This window comes from Amblyraja radiata, chromosome 14 (genome assembly GCF_010909765.2).
Source record: "Amblyraja radiata isolate CabotCenter1 chromosome 14, sAmbRad1.1.pri, whole genome shotgun sequence".
NCBI classification, from domain to species: Eukaryota; Metazoa; Chordata; class Chondrichthyes; order Rajiformes; family Rajidae; genus Amblyraja; species Amblyraja radiata.
Window position 1 is genome coordinate 7931881 of NC_045969.1, and position 26026 is coordinate 7957906.

General features: G+C 47.2%; 2 protein-coding genes across 2 annotated transcripts in view; one reads left to right on the forward strand and one right to left on the reverse strand.

Annotated features, from left to right (window-relative positions):
* setd4 (SET domain containing 4) overlaps positions 1–2542 on the reverse strand; it is a 34712-nt gene extending 32170 nt beyond the window's left edge. Inside the window, exon 1 of the mRNA XM_033032428.1 lies at positions 2156–2542. Within this exon, the coding sequence (XP_032888319.1) occupies positions 2156–2234 (79 nt within the window). The 5' untranslated portion in view covers positions 2235–2542. The remainder of the gene's footprint in view (positions 1–2155) is intronic.
* A 14406-nt stretch (positions 2543–16948) lies between these two features.
* On the forward strand, positions 16949–19842 carry LOC116980322 (carbonyl reductase [NADPH] 1-like). The gene is made up of 2 exons (XM_033032432.1): positions 16949–17462; positions 19057–19842. Exons 1-2 carry the CDS (start codon positions 17072–17074, stop codon positions 19491–19493), a joined length of 828 nt encoding a protein of 275 aa, XP_032888323.1. The 5' UTR covers positions 16949–17071; the 3' UTR covers positions 19494–19842.
* Positions 19843–26026: the final 6184 nt, after the last annotated feature.

Genomic DNA, 26026 nt, shown 5'->3' on the forward strand with positions numbered 1-26026 from the left:
GAGAGAAGGAATAGGTGGCATTTGGGGTCGATATGCTTCTTCAGACTAAGATTCGGGGGAAAGAGAAACGAGGGATATCGAAGGCACATAGAACGAATGAATGAAAGATAGGCAAAGAGCAATGATGATCAAGGAAAGATGGAGCCCACAATGGTCCGTTGTTGGTTGTGGGGTGGTGATCAGGAGTTATGGTTGGCATGGACAAGTGGGGCCAAAGGGCCTATTTCAGTGCTGTTTAACTATACAACTCGTAACTATACACCGGAAAGAACGACATGTATTGGCCATCCCTAGTTGCCAGAGTAAGTGATAGTAATCATTCTCTTGAATTGCTGCAGTCAAGTAGAGATGTTACCTCGGGAACTACAGACCATCGAGCCGGCAGCAACGAGGGAACAGTGAAATGGTGTATGATTTGAAGGGAACCTGGGGACAGTGGTGTCTCCATGCCCACATTGCCCGTCTCCTTGGTGGTTAGCTGTGGAGTGACCCTGGTGACTATGAGCTGTGCGTTTTCTGGATGGTCACCATGGTCACTGTGCCACAAGGGTGAAGGGAGGGAATATTTAGGATGTGGGCTGAATGCGATGCAAGTGGGCCTGGGTGATGTTCTTCAGTATCTTTAAGCAGTAGAAACACTGGACTGCAGATACATGAAAGGACGCAGCAGTCAGGCAGCATCTGTGGAGAACATGGATGGGTGATGTCTTGGGTCAGGACTCTACTTCGCATTGATTGTGGTTATGCCGCACGGCAACAGAAGAATGCCAGATGAAGGACGGCGGGCTGCGGCCTAAAGGGAGGGGGGGGGAAGAGCTCAAAAAGTCGCCGAGCTTTGCCCCAGAGAGCCGAGGAGTGGACCGGTAAGGAAGGAATATTCAGTATAAACCAGTGCCCCGTTCCTGCCTTCTCCCCATATCCCCTCACTCCGCTTTCTTTAAGGGCCCTGTCAAGCCCTCTCTTGAAAGTATCCATATAGGCAATTGTCCAATAGACAAGTAAACATATGACCTGCAACGCTTTGTTCTGCATCTCCTCTCTTCCAGCTTTCTTCTCCCCCCCCCCCCCCCTGCAATCAGTCCAAAGAAAAGTCTTGCTCCGAAACGTCACCTGTCCATGTTCTCCAGAGATGCTACCTGACCTGCTGCGTTACTCCAGCATTTTGTGTCCTTTTGTGTATTAACCATCATCTGCAGTTCCTTATTTTTAGATCTTAAAAGGCACGGTTGTGGAAGCCAGCCATGAGTTTGGTCAGTAGGTGGTGATCCTGAGCAGCTTTAGCAGAGCAGGAGAAAGGAGTATTTAAGAAGGAGATGCAGATGCTGGAACATCGAAGGTGGACAAAAATGCTGGAGAAACTCTGGTGAGGCAGCATCTATGGAACGAAGGAAATAGGCAACGTTTCGGGTCGAGACCCTTCTTCAGACCAAGGGTCTCGGGGAAAGGGAAGCGAGAGATATAGACGTTGATTTTGTGAGATAAAGAACAAATAAATGAAAGATATACAAAAAGGTAATGGTGAACAAGGAAACAGTCCATTGTTGGCTGTGGGCTAGGTAAAAATGTGTTCTCCAGACAATGGAACTCACCAGGACTACAGCGGAACTAGTATGTGCAGGAAGGAACTGCAGATGCTGGTTTACAGCGAAGGTAGGCACAAATTGCTGGAGTAACTCAGCGGGGCAGGCAGCATCTCTGGAGAGAAGGAATGGGTGACGTTTCGGGTCAAGACCCTTCTTCAGACCGACAGGCAGGGGTGAGGCAGACACAGAGACAAGGAAGTGTGAGGTGTGAAAACGAGACATCAAAGGTGGTGTGGTTCAAGGAAAATAGCTCGAGGAACATACAGAGATAAATTGTAATCAGGGGGACAGTCAGACTGGTGGGAGAACTTGGAAGGGGGAGGGGATGTAGAGAGAGGGAGAGAGAGAGAGAGGGAGGGCAAGGGTTACTTGAAGACCGAGAAGTCAACATCATACCGCTAGGGTGTGAGCGGCCCAAGCGAAATGTGAAGTGCTGGAAGCAAAGATCCTATAGCTATAGGAGAGGATCTTTTGGTGTTAGTGCAATGGGGCAGCAATCTCAGGGCCAGTGATCCTCGGGGAGGGGAAGCTCTCTGAGTGAAGGCTATCGATCCGTCCGCCCGGGGCTTTACCTGCGTTGCTTGTGTCTTTGCACCGACCGCTCACTCGCCGCTGCCGTCTCCTGTGAGCCCGACCTTTCCTCTTGGCCATGCTGGTTAAAGAGCAGCAGCAACATGCACCGTTTCCTGAACGCCCGCCGCTCCGTCCACGCTGGCTGAGCGTTTTATTTCACCGTGTGTGTGTGTGTGTGTTTCTTATTGTTTCAACGGGAGAATCAGAAGATTAGAAATACATATTAAAAAATATAAACATATATTCGAAGCCTGTAGGGATGCTCACAACTGCGTGTTGGCTAGGATTTGACCTGCGCCTCTTCAATGCAACAAGCAAAGTCTGTGTGGGAATTGATCCAGCAACTTTCGCAAAGGTTCCGGCCTGTAATAACACGGCGTAACCTCCATCCAACCAAAGATCTGCATCCAGCCCCTGTTCCGGTGCAATGTCGCTTCTGCCACCAGAGAGCGCAGCCTGTTAAAGGGCCAGTGAACAGGTCCCTCTCTGCATTAGAGACTGGAGTTACTCAGCGGGACAGGCAACATCTCTGGAGAGAAGGAATGGGATACGTTTCGGGTCGAGACCCTTCTTCAGACTCTTTGCCTTATGCTCATCATGGTGCTGATGTGTAGGAAGGAACTGCAGATGCTGGTTTGCGCACAAGGCAGGCATAAAATGCTGGAGTAACTCGGGGTTTAAGAAAGGACTGCAGATGCTGGAAAAATCGAAGGTAGACATAAATGCTGGAGTAACTCAGCGGGTGAGGCAGCATCTTTGGAGAGAAGGAATAGGCGATGTTTCGGGTCGAGACCCTTCTTCAGACTCAGGGTTACTCAGGGGGGTAGAGGCAGCATCCCTGGAGAGAAGGAGTTTCTGGAAAATCGAAGATAGACAAAAATGCTGGAGAAGCTCAGCGGGTGCAGCAGCGAAGGATGGAGCGAAGGAGATAGGCAACGTTGTGGGCCGAAACCCTTCTTCAGACTTTTGAGAAGGAATAGGTGTAGTTTCCTTCAGACTGAGAGTCAGGGGGGAAAGGGAAACGAGAGATATAGACGGTGTAACAGAACAAATGAATGAAAGATATGCAAAAAAAGTAACAACCATAAAGGAACCAGGCTGTGGGCTAAGTGAAAATGAGATGCAGACAATGAGACTCAACAAGACGAGTTTGAAGCTGGTATAACGACGTGGGTGGGGGAGGGACAGAGAGAGAGGGGATGCACAGGTTACTTGAAGTTGGAGAAATCAATGTTCATACCGCTGGGTTGTAAGCTGCACAAGTGAAATAAATTTTAAAAAGAAATACATTAAATAAACCCGTGGCAACAAACAGGCAATATATGTTCCCCCTGGCCTGATTAGCACGGGCTTCAGGGGTTATGGGGAGAAGGCAGGAGTTAGGAGGAAGAGATAGATCAGCCATGATGGAGTAGACTTGATGGGGCGAATGGCCTATTTCTGCTCCTAACACTTGTGACCTGCCTGCTTCACCCATCCCAATTGTAGGAGCCATTTATGTTTAGGCTAGCTACTGTTGGCATGTTATATTATTTTGCCTAGATATATCTTGCAGTATTATTTTGGACACTTGGGGACGGTCATTAGATGCACAGGGTGGTGTATATATATAAGGGCATAGTGGACAGGAAGTGGCAGGCACAGGGTGGAAGCGCATACAGTTCCCACCAGACCAGGGACCGAGTAGCCAGCTACAAATACAACAATACAGTTTTATTCGTCACATTGCACATAAAGTACAAGTGAAATGAATTTTCCAGCAGCGGTACAATGATAAAGAACACACAAACACACAAAAAATGTAACACAAACATCCGCCACAGCATTCATCACTGTGGTGGAAGGCACACAATTTGGCCCGTCCTCCTCCATTTTCCCCCGTGGTCGGGACCTCAACCCTCCGCAGTTGTCGCTGCGGGCGTCCAGATGGTAAAAGGACAAGGTAAAAAGTCCAGGTAAGTCGAGAATCGGCTCTTCCCCACCGGAGACCGCGGCTTCAGGTTGGTGTAGGCCACAGGCCAGCGGTCGTAGCTTGCGCTTCACATCAGAACTTGCATGCAGAGTAAGGAAAACCTGGTACGTTCATCTCTTTGTTTGTACAACTACCTGTGTAGTGATGGCAACTGGAAAAGAGTTCACTGGAAAAGTCGGAACTTTGCCATCACACTAATCAATAACCTATCAATCCCTGTTTTAAAAATACCCATGCTGATCTTCTGTAGGAAGGAATTGTAGGTGCTGGCTTATACCGAAGATAGACACAAAGTGCTGGAGTAACTCAGCGGGTCAGGCAGCATCTCTGGAGAAAATGAATGGGTGATGGTAAGATAATCTCTCATGACATCACTCTGAAGAAGGATTCTGACCCGAAATGTCACACATCCCTTTTCCCCAGAGATGCTGCCAGACCCACTGAGTTACTCCAGCACTTTGAGCCAATCCCATGCTGATTTTTTTGTGGGGGATTTTTTTTGTTTAGTTTAGACTCATACAACATGGAAACAGACCCTTTGGACCAATGAGTCTGCATCAACCGACTATCACACGTATACTATTCCTATCCTGCACATTAGGGACACTTAACCCACAAACCTGCATGTCTTTGGATTGTGGGAAGAAACTGGAGCAACCGGAGAAAACCCATGTGGTTATGGGGATAGCGTACAAACTCCACACGGAGACCACCCAAAGTCAGGATCTTGCCCCACTTTATCAAAAGCCTTCTGAAAATCCAAATCCATCCCATCCCCTTGTTCCCCTTTCTACCTGTCACATTATCAAAGACCTCCAACTGATTCGCCAACCTGTTTTTCCTTTTGCAACTTCCTCCCCGTCTTAATCTCAAGTTGTTCATCCCTTTATCCAGGATTTATATCCCCATTTCAGAATTCCCAACCATGAAACACATCATCTGTCATACCTCCAATCTTATATTTCAATAAGATCATCTCTCGTAGTAATAATAATAATAAAAATACATTTATTTGTATAACACGTTTAAAAACAACTCACGTTGACCAAAGCACTTCACAACAGTACAGGTACTAATTTGATACATACAACGGTAATCAGACCTAACAATACATACATAAACATACATAATAATAATAATAATGGATGGGATTTATATAGCGCCTTTCTAATACTCAAGGCGCTTTACATCGCATTATTCATTCACTCCTCAGTCACACTCGGTGGTGGTAAGCTACTTCTGTAGCCACAGCTGCCCTGGGGCAGACTGACGGAAGCGTGGATAGTTATATGGATGGGAAAGGAATGGAGGGTTATGGTCTGAGCGCAGGTATATGGGACTAGGGGAGATTATGTGTTCGGCACGGACTAGAGGGGTCGAGATGGCCTGTTTCCGTGCTGTAATTGTTATATGGTTATATGGTTATATGTGGCTGCCAATCTGCGCCTACGGCCCCTCCGACCACCACCAATCACTCACACACATTCACACACATTCACACACAGGCAAAGGTGGGTGAAGTGTCTTGCCCAAGGACACAGCGACAGTATGCACTCCAAGCGGGATTCGAACCGGCTACCTTCCGGTCGCCAGCCGAACACTTAGCCCATTGTGCCATCTGTCGACATAATACATACATACGTAACTTCAAGGTGATGGAAACATTTATGTAACTATTTCCTTGCGTATTCTATCTGTGTCTGCACAAGATTGTTTACCAAAACTGCCTAGGGCACAAGTAATTGACAGTTCTCGGTCAAGAGATTAAGAGTCTATCACAGAACTTGCAGAACGACTAATCTTGCTCCTGTGTAACTTTCTACAGCTAAATGTTATTTCCTTTGAATTCTGAGTGTCCTTGTTGTTTACCATTTGTCTGGATGCTTTTTTGTCTAAATCAATGTATAAAAGAGATGGTTTTCAGCATTAGCTCAGAGAGGACTCCCACAGACACTTGGGCTCTGTGTGACTCTCTCTCTCACAATAAAGTTTGTTCAGTTTCTACCTCTGTTTTTGTAATAGTCTTTGTTGGAAAATTTCAAACATAATTGGCGCCCAACGTGGGGCCCCAATACCTCTGTTGCCGGTTTTCAGGGGGAACCAAAAACGCTCATTTTAAGGTTCTTTACGGACACCGGGGCAGAGTGACGGGGCTCAACTGACACGCCGGAGGTAGGACTGAACATTCCGTAGATAGTGGGGCCCCAGCTAAGTAATTTTGACTTTGCCGAGTTGTATTTTGTTACCTTCCTCAGAGACCCGGGACGGCATACAGAATTGTCGGGGATAATTGAAGAGAGTATTTGGACCACTCCGGCGACTGGGTCGCCAAGGAAGTCTGGGACTTCAGAGGTCAAGTTGGACTTGACAGGAGAAGAGTAGTTGGACTACTCGGGTAACGGGGTTACCAAAGAATTGTCGGGGACAATTGAAAAGAGTGGTTGGACTACTCGGGCGACAAACGGGGTCGTCCAAGGTAAGAAATTTGGGACTTCAGTCAAGTTGGACTTGACGGGGAAAAAGTATAGTCGTAATTCTCGAGGAGGAAATCAGAATGGGCTCGACAAACTCAAAAGGTTATGAAAGTGATGAGAAATGTATATTTATACAAAGTAAGCGTAATTGTAGGTACTTAAACAAGTGGAAAGAAAGGTATGATTTTAGTGGTAAGTTACTTGTTGATGATTGTTGTAAATTAATGTCTGCTATTGCCAAAGATGCAACAAAAAGAAGGAAGGATAAAGACAAGTTGGGCTACCATGAAGCACGTCTGTGGCTTCAGGAAGCCAGATCGCGCAGAGACGGAAAGGAAAAAGAGAAAGAACAACTTACTAAAAGCGAACCATCGACAAACGCTTTCCTCCAGAAGGGGGACAACGAGGTCTCCCACCGATCATCGGGTATGGCAAGTGCCCCCCCCCCCCCCCGTACACACCGGAGAAAAAGGGGGTGGCCTTGCCACCGGTGGAAGAAACCGTCGGATCGGACTCAACAAGGGCTCCAACCCCCATACTGGAACAAAAACCAACCATTAAGGAAAGCGGCCAGCTGCACCCAGGTTTGCAAAGTCCGAAAACCACTCGCTCAGGTACCGTTTATAATCTTCATGCAGGTCCTATATTTGAGCCTAAATCTCCATGGTCAATAAGACCAAGCGGGGCCGAAATGTATCCTATGATTGCAATGCCTAATCCAGATGCCGGCACAGTGGGGCCAATGTACGTGTACAGGCCATGGAATATTAAAAAGGCACTGGAGGGCATTCCACATCCTAGAGATAATTTCGCAAAGTGGCAGAGGGACTTTGGAAACGTGGTTGTAAGTTATTGTTTAAATACGGTAGAATATGAACAAGCATTGCGAAGTCTTATCGGGTGTGATTGGTGTTTAATTGAAGGAGACTGGAATGCTATTGTAAATGGAGTACCCCTTCAGTGGGCACCAGGTCAGAATGATTATCATAACAGACGAATAGCTATTGAAAATCGAATAAGAGCACACTTCCAGAGAGGAGTCGATTACAATAAAATTAGGGAATGTACACAAAATAAAGACGAGCTTGTGCTACACTATTTCTCCAGACTTAGGGTTGTCTTTGAGGCAAATAGTGGACAAGAAGTACCGATCCCGTGGGTGGATGATGGACCGTTTGCCCAACAGTTTAAAATCGAACAGTTAAACGGATTAAAACCCGAGATTAGTTTATATATAAAAAAGCACATGGTGGGATGTAAAAGATTGGGCAGTACATGCGGAGGAAAACACCAAACAGAAAAAGATTGTAAAGAACGCTTATCTGGCCGATGTTGAGGAAATAAGCGAAAATACCGTCCCTGTATTCTACCGGGTAAAACAAGGAGATCAGAGGCGGGGAGGCCAGAGAGGCAGAGGAAGAGATAGAGGCAGAGGTAGAGGGAGTAGGTCCCCAAGGGGGGAGGGATGTTTTATCTGCGGAAAACTCGACCATTGGGTTCGAGATTGTCCCCAGGCTAAGCATATTACACTAAGAGAAGGCGAGGAGGGTTCAAGGTCCCGAAGCTATGACCGATCCTGACTGACCGAGGCTGAAGGGAGGGACAAATCAACCAGAGATACTCCCACTCCCCCAGCCGACAAAGAGCCTCTGCAAATATTGGATCTAGAAGAAATCTTCTATGTCTTACAAGACTACCTAAAGCCTACGATAAGTTTAATAGTGATTGGGGAAAGGATGACATTCTTATGCGATAGCGTCTAATAAAAGACGAAGAGCCCCTGTCAAAACTATACTCCAAATATTCAATAACTGTAAAGTCTGCCACCGGGCATGCTAACGTGGAGTTCTTCACTAAACCACTTAAGTTCCAAGAACCTATATCTAATGTGTGTTGCGAGGAACAGGTACAGGTACTGGTCTCAGTGACTTGTCCAGTAAATTTGCTAGGCCGAGATATTATGATGGGATTGTGGATTGGTATAATACCCACCACACATAGATGACCCAGATGTCAAAGCACAAGTGGATATTTTAACTGCTGCACTGCAAGCTTTGGATCTTGACTTTGAGGGAAAAAAATCTGTAGAGTCACTGTTTAATCACAGTTGCAAACGGAATCTGCTGCAGCTGATCCTAGAAGGGTTGAGCAAGGCAATGTGTCTTTAACTGCTGACATTTCAGCCACCGTTGAGGAAGACTGTGTTAATGATACAGTGCATATCGACCAATCACACATTGCACCACCCTTTTCTACAATGGTAACAGATAACAGCAGGAATTGGCGCTTCAGAGCTGACCTTTCCGAACAACTTATTTTGCTGCTGGAACTGTACAACCCCAAAGATGTGTATAACTATCTGCGCCCCTTATCTCTCAGCCTCTGTGCGGATAACGCATCTTCAGTCCGATGGATTGCCTACAGACTGGTGAGTGAGATGATCAGAAAATGTTATGCAGCTTCAACTCCTACTTTAGCAGTGGACTTGATCAGTGAACTTGTTGATAGGTTTTGCCACAGTGTGAAGTGATCAGGTCATCAAGCCTTTGTCTTTGTCTGCCAGGCAGTGATAGAAGATGATTATATCCCAATAGAACAATTTGCTGAGCATCTGATGCCATATTTGCTACAGCTAGCATCTGATCATGTGCCAAACGTCAGAGTACTGTTAGCAAGAACTTTGAGGCAAACCCTAATGGAAAATGGATGAAGCGGAAAAACAGGAGGATGGACTGTGGAGATTTGCCTGTGTTATGAGCCATGGGGTAACCCATGTCTCAACAGGAGGAATGGTGCAACTAGCAACTTGGTGAGACCACACCTGGAGTATTGCATACAGTTTTGGTCTCCAAATCTGAGGAAGGACATTATTGCCATAGAGAGAGTGCAGAGAAGGTTCACCAGACTGATTCCTGGGATGTCAGGACTGTCTTATGAAGAAAGACTGGATAGACTTGGTTTATACTCTCTAGAATTTAGGAGATTGAGAGGGGATCTTATAGAAACTTACAAAATTCTTAAGGGGTTGGACAGGCTAGATGCAGGAAGATTGCTCCCGATGTTGGGGAAGTCCAGGACAAGGGGTCACAGCTTAAGGATAAGGGGGAAATCCTTCAAACCGAGATGAGAAGAACTTTTTTCACACAGAGAGTGGTGAATCTCTGGAACTCCCTGCCACAGAGGGTAGTCGAGGCCAGTTCATTGGCTATATTTAAGAGGGAGTTAGATGTGGCCCTTGTGGCTAAGGGGATCAGAGGGTATGGAGAGAAGGCAGGTACGGGATACTGAGTTGGATGATCAGCCATGATCATATTGAATGGCGGTGCAGGCTCGAAGGGCCGAATGGCCTACTCCTGCACCTAATTTCTATGTTTCTATGTTTCTAGTCGAGAAGGTGTTCAAAACCTATGGGTTCACGAGTTATGCAAAGAAGTACTGCGAAACGTGCGAGATATGTGCCAGGTACAATCCACAAGGAAACATGAAGAAACAACAAGGGAAGTACCCACAACCAAGGTACCCATTTCAAAATTTAAATATGGACTTTATTGAATTAACCCCCTCGCAAGGGAAGAAATATTGTTTAGTGATTATTGATGTATTTTCCCGATGGGTTGAAATTTTTCCCTCTGCCAATGCGGATGCATTGACAGTGGCAAAAGCTCTCCTCAGGGACATCATACCAAGGTTCAGGATACCAGAGAAAATATATAGTGACAATGGGAGCCATTTTGTCAATGAGGTAATAGAGAAGCTCACGGTGACCCTAAAGATACAATTAAAACATCACTGCTCTTACCACTCACAGTCTGCAGGGTTAGTAGAAAGGACTAATGGAACTATTAAAAGCAAATTAAGGAAGGCAATGGCGGAAACGGGATTTTCCTGGATAGATTGTCTCCCATTAGTCTTATTAAATATGAGAATGCTGCCAAGTACGAGGGGAATGTCCCCGTACGAAATATTGTATGGTAAACCATTCCAATACCCTGTTCTACAAAAGTTTTCTGAAACAGTAAGTGAAGATAGTACCCTAGCACAGTACATGAAGAAAATGTTAATAAACAAATCTCGTGTGTTGAAAGGTTTAACAGGTCTTGACCAAGCGGAAGGGGATCTCGTGGAGGAATTAAAGCCAGGAGACTGGGTGTTCGTAAAAATTATCAAAAGAAAAAGGTGGTCAAGCCCTCGGTGGAAAGGTCCGTATCAAGTACTACTTACTACTCCCACTGCGGTAAGAATTACCGAAAGGCCAACGTGGGTACATATCACACACTGCAAAAGAGTAAAAATCCCAACTTCAGAGTAGGAGAAAGGGGGATCCACGACGGCTGACGGCCTGTATAGGTCCAGTAACGATCGGAAACCTACACCTCCGAAACCATGAAGTGGGGGCTGATTATTCTGAGTGGAATTGCATTAATCACCACAGTATATGCAAAGTATACAATATACCTGACCCGAGGAAGTACTAGCACTTTTGAAATCGACCCATGTCAGTATAAAACTGACAGTTGCGAGGACAAAGCATACGTAACGGATGGGGTGTATGTCTGTCTAGCACCCTGCTCAAAATGGCATTATGTTTTCCAACACTCTGAGTCCTCAGGCTATGGTCGTTAAAACGAAAGTCCTACACCCATACGAACCCTGGCTGGAGTAACCGGGGTAGATGGGGAAATACACAGCCTACTTGGAAAATGTATATAACCATGAGAAACATCCAGAAGAAAGATGAAGGGTGGTATTACGTGTGTGTCGAAGTCAGTTGGAAGGATCCCTGTAGCCAGTTGGAAGTGAGAGTAGTCGAACCAGCAGACACTGAAGTTACAATAAGGCCCCAGGTAAATAAGGAAACTCGGCCACCACCAAAGACTGGAGAACAAGTAATTAAGGTCATCCCAGTAGCAGACCTCCGGAAGAGTCTGGAAATTGAGACTGGATATACAGATGATAATGCATGGCTGGAATGGATGCGTTACACAGCTAAGTCCTTAGACAGGACGGATTGTTATGCTTGTGCATCCGCAAAACCACAACTTATTCCAACACCCTTCCCGTTAAATTTTACGAACTCACCAGGCGGAGTCAAGTGCATGTTATCATTGTACCTTAGTAAACGCAAGCCACAGAATAAGAATTGCACAGATTTGCATTTTCTATTCCCCCCCATAGTTAAGGACATGATCCCACCTCCATTCACTGTACCAACCGGCGGAAATTTTAATTGTTTCACTAGATGGGATCTTGGAGGTAAGGAGCTGGGAACACTGGAGTTATGCGAAATTATAGTAAATGTCTCCGTTCCTGCCCCTGTACTATCATCTGGTCCCTTGCCAGGGTTGGACACAACTGCTCTGGTTGAACATGAGGTCGGGAGGGCAGATGTTTGGTGGTACTGTGGAGGGAGAATATTGAGGGCAAAGCTACCTAAGAACTGGAAAGGTACCTGTGCATTGATACAGCTGATGATGCCGTTTACTCTCGTAACACTGAAAGATGTGAAGGAGAAATCCGAGACAGGGAATAGAGTGAAAAGGGAACTTGCTAAAGGTTCTTTTGATGCACACATTTACATAGATGAAATTGGAGTGCCCAGAGGGGTTCCAGATGAATTCAAGGCACGCAATCAGATAGCTGCAAGATTTGGGTCTGTCATCTTCTGGTGGTCCACCATTAATAAAAATGTAGATTGGATAAATTACTTATATTATAATCAACAGCGATTTATCAATTATACAAGAGATGCTGTGAAAGGGTTAGTCGAACAACTAGATCGGACCAGTCTAATGGCCTGGCAGAATAGAATGGCCTTGGACATGCTACCTTTATTCCAAATAATACCGCACCTGATGGGTCGGTCTCCAGGGCCCTGGCTGGACTCACTTCACTGGCAGAGGAATTGGCTGAGAATTCCAGGAGTAGTCACCTCCTGGACAGGGTTCCTGGACTCATGGTTCGGGAAATGGAAAAATGTTGTTATTTCTGCACTAACCGCTTTCATAGTCATTGCAGGGGTACTGGTCTGCCTGGGCTGCTGCATCATCCCCTGTGTGAGAGGACTCGCCCAGCGACTGATTGAAACGGCCCTCACTAAGAAAATGACTATGTTATACGAACTAATACCAACCAAAGCAGAAGAGAGACAATGCTATGAAATTGACTTGAGAGAAACATTCCTGACTGATTGAACCCTCACGAATGATCGAACTACAGAAAGTCTAGAGAACATGTGGTTCTGTGAAGAAACTTGGGGACTTCAACTCGAAGGACATAAATTTGTTTTAGATTATAATTCAGTAAATTTGTATAAAGAGGAGGAAAATGATGGAAAAATTTATATAACTATTTCCTTGCGTATTCTATCTGTGTCTGCACAAGATTGTTTACCAAAACTGCCTAGGGCACAAGTAATTGACAGGTCTCGGTCAAGAGATTAAGAGTCTATCACAGAACTTGCAGAACGCCTAATCTTGCTCCTGTGTAACTTTCCACAGCTAAATGTTATTTCCTTTGAATTCTGAGTGTCCTTGTTGTTTACCATTTGTCTGGATGCTTTTTTGTCTAAATCAATGTATAAAAGAGATGGTTTTCAGCATTAGCTCAGAGAGGACTCCCACAGACACTTGGGCTCTGTGTGACTCTCTCTCTCTCACACAATAACGTTTGTTCAGTTTCTACCTCTGTTTTTGTAATAGTCTTTGTTGGAAAATTTCTAACACTAGGCTCTAGTCAGAACTAAACATGGAGAGGCAGCATTTAGTTTTTATGCACCACATATCTGGAACAAACTCCCAGAAAACTGCAGGTCTGCTGCAACTCTCAGCTCTTTTAAATCTAGACTGAAGACTTTTCTGTTTGCCACTGCCTTTCAGTAAACAATACAATTTATTAATTACCTATACTGCACTGTAACTTCTATTCCTGGTTTTATTCTATTTTTAATATTTTATTTGATTGCTTTTAATTTTGTAATTATTTTATTTGAATAATCTAATAATCGTTTTACATCTAAATGTTATTTTATATGTGTTTCATTCCAATGCTTTTAATGTTTTATGTAAAGCACTTTGAATTACCTTGTTGTTGAAAGGTGCTATACAAATAATCTTGCCTTGCCTTGCCTTGCCTTGCCTTGCCTTGCCTTGTGAGTACAGGCCTGTAATGCCTAATCTTTCTTCATGAGACGAGTCCTGAGTTAACTTTAATTTGGGATTAAATATACAGACTGTTTGCAAAGCACAATGTTAATATATGCGTGAAGAGGTGTTGTACAAACACTCAGTTTAATATTTAAACGATACAGCTCAACAATTAGTACAAAATGGCAAGGTGTGTGTGTGTGTTAACGTGTTGACTGTGAAGTGAAGACTAGCTCCAACATCCTGCACCCGACCACCCAGGTCGGCGTTGATTGGTCGGCCCAGATCATGCCAGGTCCACATGAGTGCTCGAACTCAACGGTTAGAGACCAAAGTGGCTCGTCCCGCCACATGACCCCCCCCCACCCCCAGAACCGGACTATTGGAGGCAGGTTAGGCTGTCGAGTGAGGTGGCCTGATCTTGTGTACGTGTCTCCTGTGTTTGGGGTTGCAGCTGCTTGAGTTGAGGGCGGGTTTGGTCATGACAGTGGATGCCCCCTGCGGCGGGGATGTGCCCCTTGCACTGGTTGGTCAATGTCTAAGTGCGCTGGCTTAAGACGGTCCACGGAGACATTCTCGTGTCTGCCGCCCATGTCGATGATGTAAGACATGGCGTCATTTTGCAGTACTCTGAAGGGTCCCTCGTAATACTTTTGCAGTTTTGTACGGTGGGAATCTAGGCAAAGCAAGACATACTGTCAGTCCTGGAGGCCGGGTGGGACGTACGTGGTTGTGAGACCTTGTCGGGACGTTGGGACTGAAGAAAGTGTGCCCACCTTCTCACAGAGGCGCGTCAGCATGGTCGTGGGTGGTTCTTGATGTCCACACGCCACCGAGATGAAGTCCCCTGGGACCGCAAGCAGGGCGCCGTACACCAGCTCGGCCGAGGAAGATGCCAGTTCCGCCTTTGGGGCATTGCGTATACCTAAATACAAGCAGAGCCTTTACCAACTCAGGCAGCTGAGGAAATTCAGAGTCACTCTGAGAATCCTTCATTCCTTCTACTCTGGTGCTGTAGAAAGTATCCTGACCCGCAACATCTCGATCTGGTTTGGAAACAGCTCTGCCCAGGACAGGAAGGTGCTGCAAAGAGTAGTGCGTTCGGCCGAACGCACCCATAGGAACTACACTCACCCCCCTGCAGGACCAATACAACTGGAGGTGCAGATCCAGAACCAGCAAGATAATGAAAGACATTATTCAGATTCAGATTCAATTTTAATTGTCATTGTCAGTGTACAATACAGAGACAACGAAATGCATTTAGCATCTCCCTGGAAGAGCGACATAGCAAATGGTTTGAATAAATAATAATAAGTGTGGGGGGGGGGGGTGATTGGCAGTCACCGAGGTACGTTGTTGAGTAGAGTGACAGCCGCCGGGAAGAAGCTGTTCCTGGACCTGCTGGTTCGGCAACGGAGAGACCTGTAGCGGCTCCCGGATGGTAGGAGGGTAAACAGTCCATGGTTGGGGTGAGAGCAGTCCTTGGTGATGCTGAGCGCCCTCCGCAGACAACGCTTGCTTTGGACAGACTCAATGGAGGGGAGCGAGGAACCGGTGATGCGTTGGGCAATTTTCACCACCCTCTGCAATGCCTTCCGGTCGGAGACAGAGCAGTTGCCATACCATACTGTGATGCAGTTGGTAAGGATGCTCTCGATGGTGCAGCGGTAGAAGTTCACCAGGATCTGAGGAGACAGATGGACCTTCTTCAGTCTCCTCAGGAAGAAGAGATGCTGGTGAGCCTTCTTGATTAGAGTTGAGGTATTGTGGGTCCAAGAGAGGTCATCGGAGATGTTGACTCCCAGGAACCTGAAGCTAGAAACACGTTCCACCTCCGTCCCTTATGAAAGACATTTTGAAAGGCTCGCTAGACTAATTGGTTGGGAAGAAAGCCAGACTAAAAAGGCTAGACTAAAAAATAGTTTCTACCCATGTGCGATAAAAGAACTTAACTCTAACAGAGAACACTGGGGGAAGCACAATATAATTTGGGGTGAAGGATAATGCGCAATATTCTTTTAAAATATTTTTAATACCTATTTATTATTTTCTTTACTGATCTTGTGTATATGTGAGTCAATGGCTGTTGTGTTTTGTTCTTTTTTAATCTTTTATCCTGTGTCTTCTATGTACACACCGAAGGAGATGCAATGGAATTTCGTTGTACAGTTATTGTGCAATGACAATAAATGTATTTTGTTCAAAAAACTTTTTTTTTTTTTACCCCTACCACCCCAGCAACGGACTGTTCCCAGCTGCTACAGTCAGGCAAGCGTCTCCGCCATCACGCTGCGAAAACAGAGAGGATGAGATGGCATTTCTTTTCACAGGCCATCAGGACTATAAACTGTGATCTCACCAGGAAGTAATTACGGTTGTGTATTTTTTTAATGTAAATACTGGTTCTGTTCTGTTGTTTTGCACAATCCCGCAGGCGTTGCCACTTTCCTTTCACTGTACATCTTGTATGTGTATGTGACAAATAAAGTTGACTTGACTAGCAATATTGAATGCATAGCCACAAAGAACTTATTAAGCATTTTGCATAGTTTTTGTTTGTAGAAACGGTATTTTTAAAATATTATTAATAGACTTTAATCTTGGAAATTAAAAAGTAGGCAAAAAAAATAATATTTGTGCTTCTAACCTGGGATTTTTCTGTGAGCCCAGCCTTCATTGGACACGCCTCATTAACTCTGGTATTTCGAAATACTTGGTTCTAGATTGTGGTTGGGATAAGGCCACAAAAATCAAAGTGGTTTCAAAACCAAACAAGTGACATAGACAACACACACACACCCATTTAGAAATCCTAGTTTAATCGGGGAAATCTGATTTGGTTTGTGGTTCCCTTTAGTGGGAATAAAGATAATCTAGCAAAATTTATATTACAGGAAATTATCAAAGAAAACTGATTTAATAAACCTTATTCAAAATAAAAATGACGTACAAGACATATCCAAAACAAGAGCTGGAGTAACTCAGCGGGATGAAGAAGGGTCTCGACCCGAAATGTCACCCATTCCTTTTCTCCAGAGATGCTGCCTGTCCCACTGAGTTACTCCAGCTTTTTGGCTCCTCTAGTATCTTTGGTTCCAAGGCTGTTGTTTGCAGCCAATTAGCGCAGGGCGGCAGGTACCCGGAAGCGGACAGAGACCAAATATCCCATACAAAAAATCCGCTATAGGATCTTTGGCAGCAGAGACATTCCTTCTCTCCAGAGATACTGCCCATAGATCCTATAGCGAGCCTGTCCCGTTGAGTTACTCCAGCACTTTGTGTCTATCTTCGGTTTAAACCAGCATCTGCAGATCCTTCTTACACATGGCGAAGCGAGTGGCGGTGGTGAGCGGCTCCAACAAGGGCATCGGCCTGGAGGTGGTGCGGGCTCTGTGCCGGCATTTCGTCGGCGACGTGTTCCTCACCGCCCGGGAAACGGGCCGCGGGCAACAGGCGCTGCAGAAGCTGCAAGAGGAGCAGCTGAAGCCGCTCTTCCACCAGCTCGACATCGACGACCTTGATAGTATCCAGAAACTGCGGGCGTTCATGCTGCAGAAATACGGAGGCATCGATGTTCTCGTCAACAACGCCGGCATCGCCTTTAAAGATGCCGACACCACCCCGTTCGCCACCCAAGTTCAATTGACCATGGCGACCAACTTCTTTGCGACCAGGGATATGTGCACGGAACTCCTCACCGTCATCAAACCTCACGGTGAGTGGAGAGCGCGGCACTGATTTTTAATTAGGAATCATCGCGTTTGCTCACTGCATTTCATCAAGTAAGGCATTATTTGTGCTTTTTCTTGATTCCTTCGGTATCTAAAAATTCTCAGAAATGATAGATCTGGCTGTAAATTTTTCTTCAGATGCGTTTTCATTTTTTTTTTTAAATTACAGCCAGATTTATCACTTCTGAAACGTTTTAGATGCCAAAGGAATCAAGAAAAAAACACAAATAATGCCTTACTGTTGATGAAATGCAGTGAGCAAACGGCCAATGTTCGCCAAGCACTCTGGCTGTTGTTGCCCCTTCAGTTCCCGCTTCTATCTACCGTCATTTCTCCTCACTTTCGGAATTCTGAAGTAGGCTAAATGTCTCTCACGCTTAGGTACACAAAATTGCTGGGGAAACTCAGCGGGTGCAGCAGCATCTATGGAGCGAAGGAAATAGGCAACGTTTCGGGCCAAAACCCTTCTTCAGACTTCAGACAGGTCTCTCACGCTTATCCCGATTTCCATAATTATTGACAGCGCAAAAATTGACAATTTCAGCAGGTTTTAACGGGCCCGCTACGCTGGAAACAATGGTAAGTGCCTACCTGCAGTTCATCGCGTGTAATCCATTTGGAGTAGCGTAGCAACAGTATGGGTCGTGACCCGACTGCCGTGAAACCTCCCTATAACCCCTAATTAAACCTGTAAGACACTCGGTTTACTTTGAGCTCCCTGACCGTAGGAACCTTTCAGGATTCTTTCGTTTCCTTGGCCATTTCATGCATTTTCCTCCAAACTTCTGCCTCCCTTCTAGATGATTAATTTTGTTGGGTCGTAGGCTTGTCGATGACACCAACATTGGCGGTAAAGTGGACAGTGAAGAAAGGCTATGTAAGATAACAATCGGATCTAGTTCAAGTTGGAAAGTGGGCCAAAGGAGCGGCCGATGGAATGTAACAAATGCGAAGTGCTACATTTTGGGAGATTGAACAGATATACACGGGAATTGGCAGAGCACTGGGGAATGTTATAGTATTAATATGTAAGAGGGCAGGTGTATCGATCTCTGATTGTAGCAACACGGGTAAACGAGGAGGGACGAAGGTGTTTGGCACATTAGGTTGGTGAGACCACACGTCGCGTATCATGTTTCAGGTCGAGACCCTTCTTCAGAGTCAAGGGGTAGAGAGGGCTAGTGATTTACAACTGATTTTAAACTAACAGGATCGTTAAGTTTTGGATTTTGCTCTTGCCTTCTCTCAAGCAGTGCAATGTGACGCAGCTGTATAGTTGTTGAACAATGTACCGAGACTATCATGTGCTGAGCTAACATTGCTTGGAAGAAGATATGTTGAAACTTGACAAAGGGTGACCTGGCCTGGGATACATTGTAACTATATCGGTGCCCTTTATGTGGCGACTCTTTGCATACCTTGAGTACGCAAAACAAAGAATATCACGGTGACATGTCACATGTGGCAATGAAGTATCGTTCATTCATTCTTTCATCAGCAGTTCCTTGTTTGTATGACCCATGCACTTCTGTGTGCGATTCTTGATCCTAACGTTTTGATTTGTTTTTACTTTTGCAGGGAGAGTGGTGAATGTGTCCAGCACCTTGAGCAAGGTAGCACTACTCAAATGCAGCCCGGAACTCCAAAAGAAATTCCGCAGTCCTACACTCACTGAGGACGAGCTGGTGGAGCTGATGAGGAAGTTTGTCGATGATGCCAAGAATGGGGTTCACCTCCAACAAGGGTGGCCTTCCACGGCCTACGGGGTCTCAAAGATCGGCGTCACAGTCCTCTCCATGATCCAGGCCCGAAAACTGAGTAAGGAGAGAGCGGCGGACAAGATCCTGCTGAATGCCTGTTGTCCCGGTTGGGTGAAAACCGACATGGCTGGTCCTAATGCACCGGGCACGGCAGAAGAAGGTGCCGTGACCCCGGTCTACTTGGCCCTTCTACCAAAAGGTGCGGAAGGTCCACATGGAGAGCTTGTGAGCAAAAAAACTGTTCAGGAATGGTAAGCTGGAAGAGCACAAGGCATTGGTAACAAAAGGGAGAGAGCACAGATCATAAGTGATAGGAGCAGAATTGGGCCATTTGGCCCATCAAGTCCTCTCCGCCATTCAACCATGGCTGATCTATCCTTCCCTCCTAACCCCATTCTCCTGCCTTCACCACCTAACCCTTGACACCCGTACTAATCAAGAATCTATCTATCTCTGCCTTAAAAATATCCGTTCAAAGTTCATAAGAATATTCTTGATGTACTAACTCGGACATGCTGATTGTTGCAAATTTGTGGTTATATTGTTCCACCTAACAGTTGGGATGAGATTAAATATTTTCAATAAAGATCATCACTTTATCCCACGTTTTGTGTTTTTTCCTGTAGATAAGACCAGAGGACATAAGTTCAAGATGAAGGGGAAAAGATGTTATATAAATCTGAGCGGTAACTTTTTCACTTGGGTGTATGAGGTAGTTGAGGCTGGGACTATCTCCACGTTTAAGACGGGTACATGGATAGTATGTAAGAAGGAACTGCAGATGCTGGTTTAAACCGAGATAAGACACAAAAAGCTGGAGTAACTCAGCGGGATGAAGAAGGGTCTCGACCCGAAATGTCATCCCCATTCCTTCTCGCCAGAGATGCTGCCTGTCCCACTGAGTTACTTCAGCTTTTCGGGTCTATCTTCGATTTAAACCAGCATCTGCAGTTCCTTCTTACACATATACAAAACAAAGGACAGTGCAAAACTCTTCCGGCATTCTCAGCATCTATACAGTGTCTACTCTTGCCCATAGTAGAGTAATCGAGGATCAGAGGACATATGTTCAAGGTGAAGGGGAAAAGATTTAATAGGAACAGGGATTGTTCAACGCACCCTACAAAGAGGCAGGCATAGCTGGGGCCCACGCGAGTGCCCATAGTTACGACTTGGACTTGGAGGAAGTGGGAGGAGTCAAAGGAGAAGTTGTTGAGGGTGAGGACTGTAGATGACATATGCATGTGACCCTTAATATAGTTACCTCACCACTACTAACCACTCCCCATATCACAAGTATAATTACAACCTCCCCACCCACATATCGCTCTCTAGTTTCCGTGACAGACCACGTACAGCTAGTGCTCTCTGTAATGCCACAGTATGAATGTAATAAAGAAGTAAAGTCACAGTGTGTCGATAACACATCTTTACATGGTGTCAGAAGTGGGATAGCGTGTCGGCCACGAACATGTCTGCCTTTCCGGAAAACGACTTTGAAAGTGAAACGCTGGAGCTGCAGCATCATGCGCTGCAGGCGGGATGAGACAACATGGATCGACTTGTTGAGGATGGTGACAAGTGGCTGGTGATCTGTTTCAATGGTGAATGTGTTGCAGAGTATATAGTCCTCGAATTTGGAGCAGGCAAACACCACGGCCAGTCAGGGTCAGGGGACAGACTCCTGACCGACATACATTACAAACCCACTGACTCACATGGCTATCTGGACTACACGTCTTCCCACCCTGCCCCCTGTAAAGACTCCATCCCCTACTCCCAATTCCTCCGCCTACGCCGCATCTGTTCCCAGGATGAGACATTTCATACCAGGGCATCGGAAATGTCCTCGTTCTTCAGGGAACGGGGATTCCCCTCTGCCACCATAGATGAGGCTCACACCAGGGTCTCATCCATACCCCGTAACACTGCTCTCTCTCCCCATCCCCGCACACGCAACAAGGGCAGAGTCCCTCTGGTCCTCACCTTTCACCCCACCAGCCGGCAAATACAACTCATAATCCTCCGCCATTTCCGCCACCTCCAACGTGACCCCACCACTCGCCACATCTTCCCATCTCCCCCCATGTCTGCCTTCCGCAAAGACCGCTCCCTCCGCAACTCCCTCGTCAATTCTTCCCTTCCCTCCCGCACCACCCCCTCCCCGGGCACTTTCCGTTGCAACCGCAAGAAATGCAACACCTGTCCCTTCACCTCCCCCCTCGACTCCATCCAAGGTCCCAAGCAGTCGTTCCAGGTGCGACAAAGGTTCACCTGTATCTCCTCCAACCTCATCTACTGCATCCGCTGCTCTAGATGTCAGCTGATTTACATCGGTGAGACCAAGCGTAGGTTGGGCGATCGTTTCGCCGAACACCTCCGCTCAGTCCGCAATAACCTACCTGACCTCCCGGTGGCTCAGCACTTCAACTCCCCCTCCCATTCCCAATCCGACCTCTCTGTCCTGGGTCTCCTCCATTGCCAGAGTGAGCAACAGTGGAAATTGGAGGAACAGCACCTCATATTCCGTCTGGGGACCATGCGTCCTTATGGCATTAACATTGAATTCTCCCAATTTGGCTAGCCCTTGCTGTCTCCTCCCCTTCCTTAACCCTCTAGCTGTCTCCTCCCACCCTCCCATCCGCCCGCCCTCGGGCTCCTCCTCCTCCTCCCCTTTTCCTTCTTTCTTTCCCACCCCCCATCAGTCTGAAGAAGGGTTTCGGCCCGAGTTTCCCCAGCTATTTTGTGTACCTTCGATATTCCAGCATCTGCAGTTCCCTTTTGAACACCACGGCCAGTAGCTCCTTCTCGATCTGTGCGTAGTGCTGTTCGGCAGGGGTCATGGTACGGGACGCGTAGGAGACTGGCAGTTGCAGGCCGTCATGGAGCTGCAGGCAAGCGGCACCGAGCCCGAACTGAGAGACGTCGCAGGTGATAATAAAATAAGTATGGGGGTACTGATCAGCTTGGACTTAAGGATGTCGAAAGCTTTTTGGTGTTGAGGGAACCAAGCCCAGGCCGTGTCCTTCTTTATCAAATCCCTCAGGGGTGCACTCAGCTCGCTGAGGTCGGGGATGAACTTCCCCAGGTAGTTTACCATGCCCAGGAAACGTTGCAGGCTGGGCACATCCGTGGGTGATGACATCCCAGAGATGGCAGTCGTTTTCTGTGGGTCGGGTTTCAGCCCCGAGGCTGTGAATACATGTCCAACATATGTGACCTCGGGGACGCGGAATCGGCACTTCTTGGGGTTGAGTTTCAAGTTGATCTTCCGGGCCCGGTCTAGGACTTGGCGGAGGTTGAAATCGTGCTCAGCAGCATCCTTACCGTAGACCAGGATGTCATCAACGATGAAGGCACACGGTAGACCGGCAAACAGTTGCTCCACTGTCCATTGGAACACCTCGCTGGCAGAGTTGATTCCGAATGGCATTCGGAGGAACTTAAATCTGCCAAAGGGGGCGCTGAAAGTTGTCAGGTTGGAGGAATGCTCGTCAAGCGGTATCTGCCAGAAGGAGCTCTTGGCATCGAGTACAGAAAAGATTGTGGCCGGACCAACCTGTGCAGCGACGTCCTCTACTGTTCTCATGGGGTAGTGCGGGCGTTTGATGGCAAGGTTTAGGTCTTTGGGGTTGATGCAAATGCGTATTTCGCTTTTGTCCTTTTTCGCGGCAACAACCATGGTGGAGACCCACTTGGTGGGTTCGCTGACCGCCTTTAGGATGCCCATTTTTACCATGCTGTGCAGCGTCGATTCTACTTTGTCCCTCATGGCGAAGGAGACACGGTGTGGCTCAAGGACCACTGGCACGACCTTGCGGTCGACGACAATCTTGTTGAAGAAGTAAAGTCACAGTGTGTCGATAACACTTCTTTACATGGTGTCAAAACTCTTACCCCTTGCGCCTCATGTTTATCGGTTTTTATTTAATTTTGCCCCAGCTTTCTGTTACCCCCTCCTTGTTTCCTCGTTATGGCCAATTCTTGCCGCAAACCCGATGTGCTCGTTTTCGATGCAGACATTGCCCATCGATGGGATGTCTTTAAACGTGACTTCGACCACTATGTCACAATCGCTCATCCTGCCGCTACTCCAGCCGTCCAAGCTTCTCTACTCCTTAACCTGGCTGGTCCCGATGCCCTGGCTCGGTCAGACTTCTTCGTCTACGATGTGGGTGAATCTGTTCGGGACCCGATATGTTTATTGGCTAAGTTTACCGCGATTTGCGACATTCCAATTAATTGCATTTTAGAACGTTTCAAACTGTTCCTGCGCCCTGGTGAATCTGCTGAGAACTATGTTGCTGCGCTGCGACACCTGGCCAGACGGTGCCGCCTTGAGACGCTGACCCCCGAGGAGCTGACCAGGGACCTTCTGGTTTACGGTCTCCGCGATGAAAAGCTAAGGACTGAACTTTTGCGCAAGCCCGACCTGTCTTTCAACGAGGCTATGCATGCCTGCCGTTTAGCCGAAGCCGTCACTACGGCAGTGTCACCGGCTGATCAGGACATTAACTTTGCCAGCGTTACCCGTCCTCGACAGAACCCTACCCCGCCATGACCCCCGAGGTCCGGCACTGCTCCCGGGGGACGTTCCCAGCAAAGGTGCCCCAATTGTAACTTTGCCACTCATCAGTACAATGTATGCCCTGCTTTGGGCAAAACGTGCAATTACTGCAAGAAACTCAACCATTTTTCTGCTGCCTGCCGTTCCCGTGGGAAGCCACCTGCTGCTCCAAGGCGTGTGTTAAACAACTTGGAGCAAACTGATAGCGAGCTCGGTTCCCAGTACCATCTCGACGATTTCCCTGTATCTGAATCAGGGTCCTCTCAGGGGGAGACCAGCATTTTTTCTGTGTTGGATGCACCTGCAGTGATAACAGACCCTTCAGTTCATGTAACTGTGAATAACTCGACCTTCACTGCCAAGTTAGATACCGGAGCTGTTGCGAATGTTATGTCAACAGGCCTCTTCAAAAAGATTAGGACTAATGAGCAAGTTACTTCTGATCGCTCCACTTTGCATGCATACGGGGGATGGGTGCTTGTTCCTGCAGGGAGGGGAGATGGCGAGATGCGAACCCGGTCGGGACGTGTTGTCAAGCCGCCTGTCCGCTATGGCGATTTTGCTTAACCATTTCTACTCATTTGATTGTCAGCGCATGAGACGTGGTCGCCCTGTCACTACTTTGTTTGTCTTTCGTTTCCAAGGGGAAGGATGTAGATGACATATGCATGTGACCCTTAATATAGTTACCTCATCACTACTAACCACTCCCCATATCACAAGTATAATTACAACCTCCCCACCCACATATCGCTCTCTAGTTTCCGTGACAGACCACGTACAGCTAGTGCTCTCTGTAATGCCACAGTATGAATGTAATAAAGAAGTAAAGTCACAGTGTGTCGATAACACTTCTTTACACGGACCAGCTCCACTATGTGGAGTAGAGTGTTAGTAGAGGGAAATTGGATGGTTTTGCGGTCGAGGAAGAAACGGAGGGATTTAAGGACTTCCTGTTGGGGGAATGGAGGTGTAGAGTGAGTGAACGTCCATAGTAAAGATGAGGGAGTGGGGGTTCGGAAAGCAGAAGTCATTAAAGAGACGAAGGGCATGTGAGGTATCTTGGACATAGGTCGGGAGAGGGAGGATAGGATGTAGTCGAGGTATGTGGAAATCATTTTTGTGGGACAGGAGCAGGCAGAAACAATGAGTCTGCCAGGGCAGTTGTGTTTGTGCATTTTGGGGAGAAGGTAAAAATGGGCTGTGCAGGGCTGGGAAACGGTAAGGTTGGAGGCTGTGGGAGGCAGACAGCCAGAAGAGATGAAATCAGTAAAGGTGTTTGAGATTAAGGCCTGGTGCTGGTCTGTGGTATCATGGTCCAAGGATAAGTAGGAGGAGGTGTCTGAGAGTTGTCGCCTGGCCCGGTAGAGGCCAGCGCACCAGACTACCACGGCACCTCCCTTGTCGGCGGGTTTGATTATAATGTCAGGGTTGCTGCAGTGTGAGCGGATGGCTGTACGTTCAGAGGGGGTGAGGTTGGAGTAGGTAAGGGGAGTGGAAAAGTTGAGATGGTTGATGTCACGCCGGCAGTTGGAAATAAAGAGGTCTAGAGGGTTAGAAGGCCGTTCTGGGAAGTCCAAGAGGGGGGGGTACCGGTGGAGACGGGAGAAAGGGTCATCACTGGGCGGTGAGGGCTCCTTCCCATAGAAAAAGGCACGGAGGCAGGGGCGAAGCAAGAAAAGCTCTATGATGTGGGGGACCTGGAACTCGTCAAGGTGGGGGCGGAGGGGAACGAAGGTGAGACTTCTGTTGAGGACAAATCGTTCCCTATCAGAAAGGGAGAGGTCAGGGGGGATGGTGAAGCCACAACAAGGGTGGGGGGTGGGGTCAGGGGAGTTGACAAAGGCCGAGGCCAGATCTGGTGGGGGGATGGCGGGTGTTCAGATAGGGGGGCGTGAGGACTATTGTATGGGCGGGGTGTGGTCGGAGTAACCTGGTTAAAAGAGGGGGAAGGGGAAGACCCATCACTACTGAGGTTCCCTTTAGGAGGGGGCGTAGCAGTAGGACCCAGCAGAGTCAGGCTACGTGGTGTTGGAGTCTGCCTCGTGGAGGTTGTGGGTTTGGTGCTGAGCCTGGAACTCAGGTGAGGCGACGGATCTGGCCCGCTGGTGGGCGGTGGAGAGGTGAGGGTCGGCAGAGTCGTTGGTGGAGGCCCGCGGGGGGCTGGAGTAGAGGCACGGGTCGTCGGCCCCGGGGAGGCTGTGAAGGTCGGCAACAACAA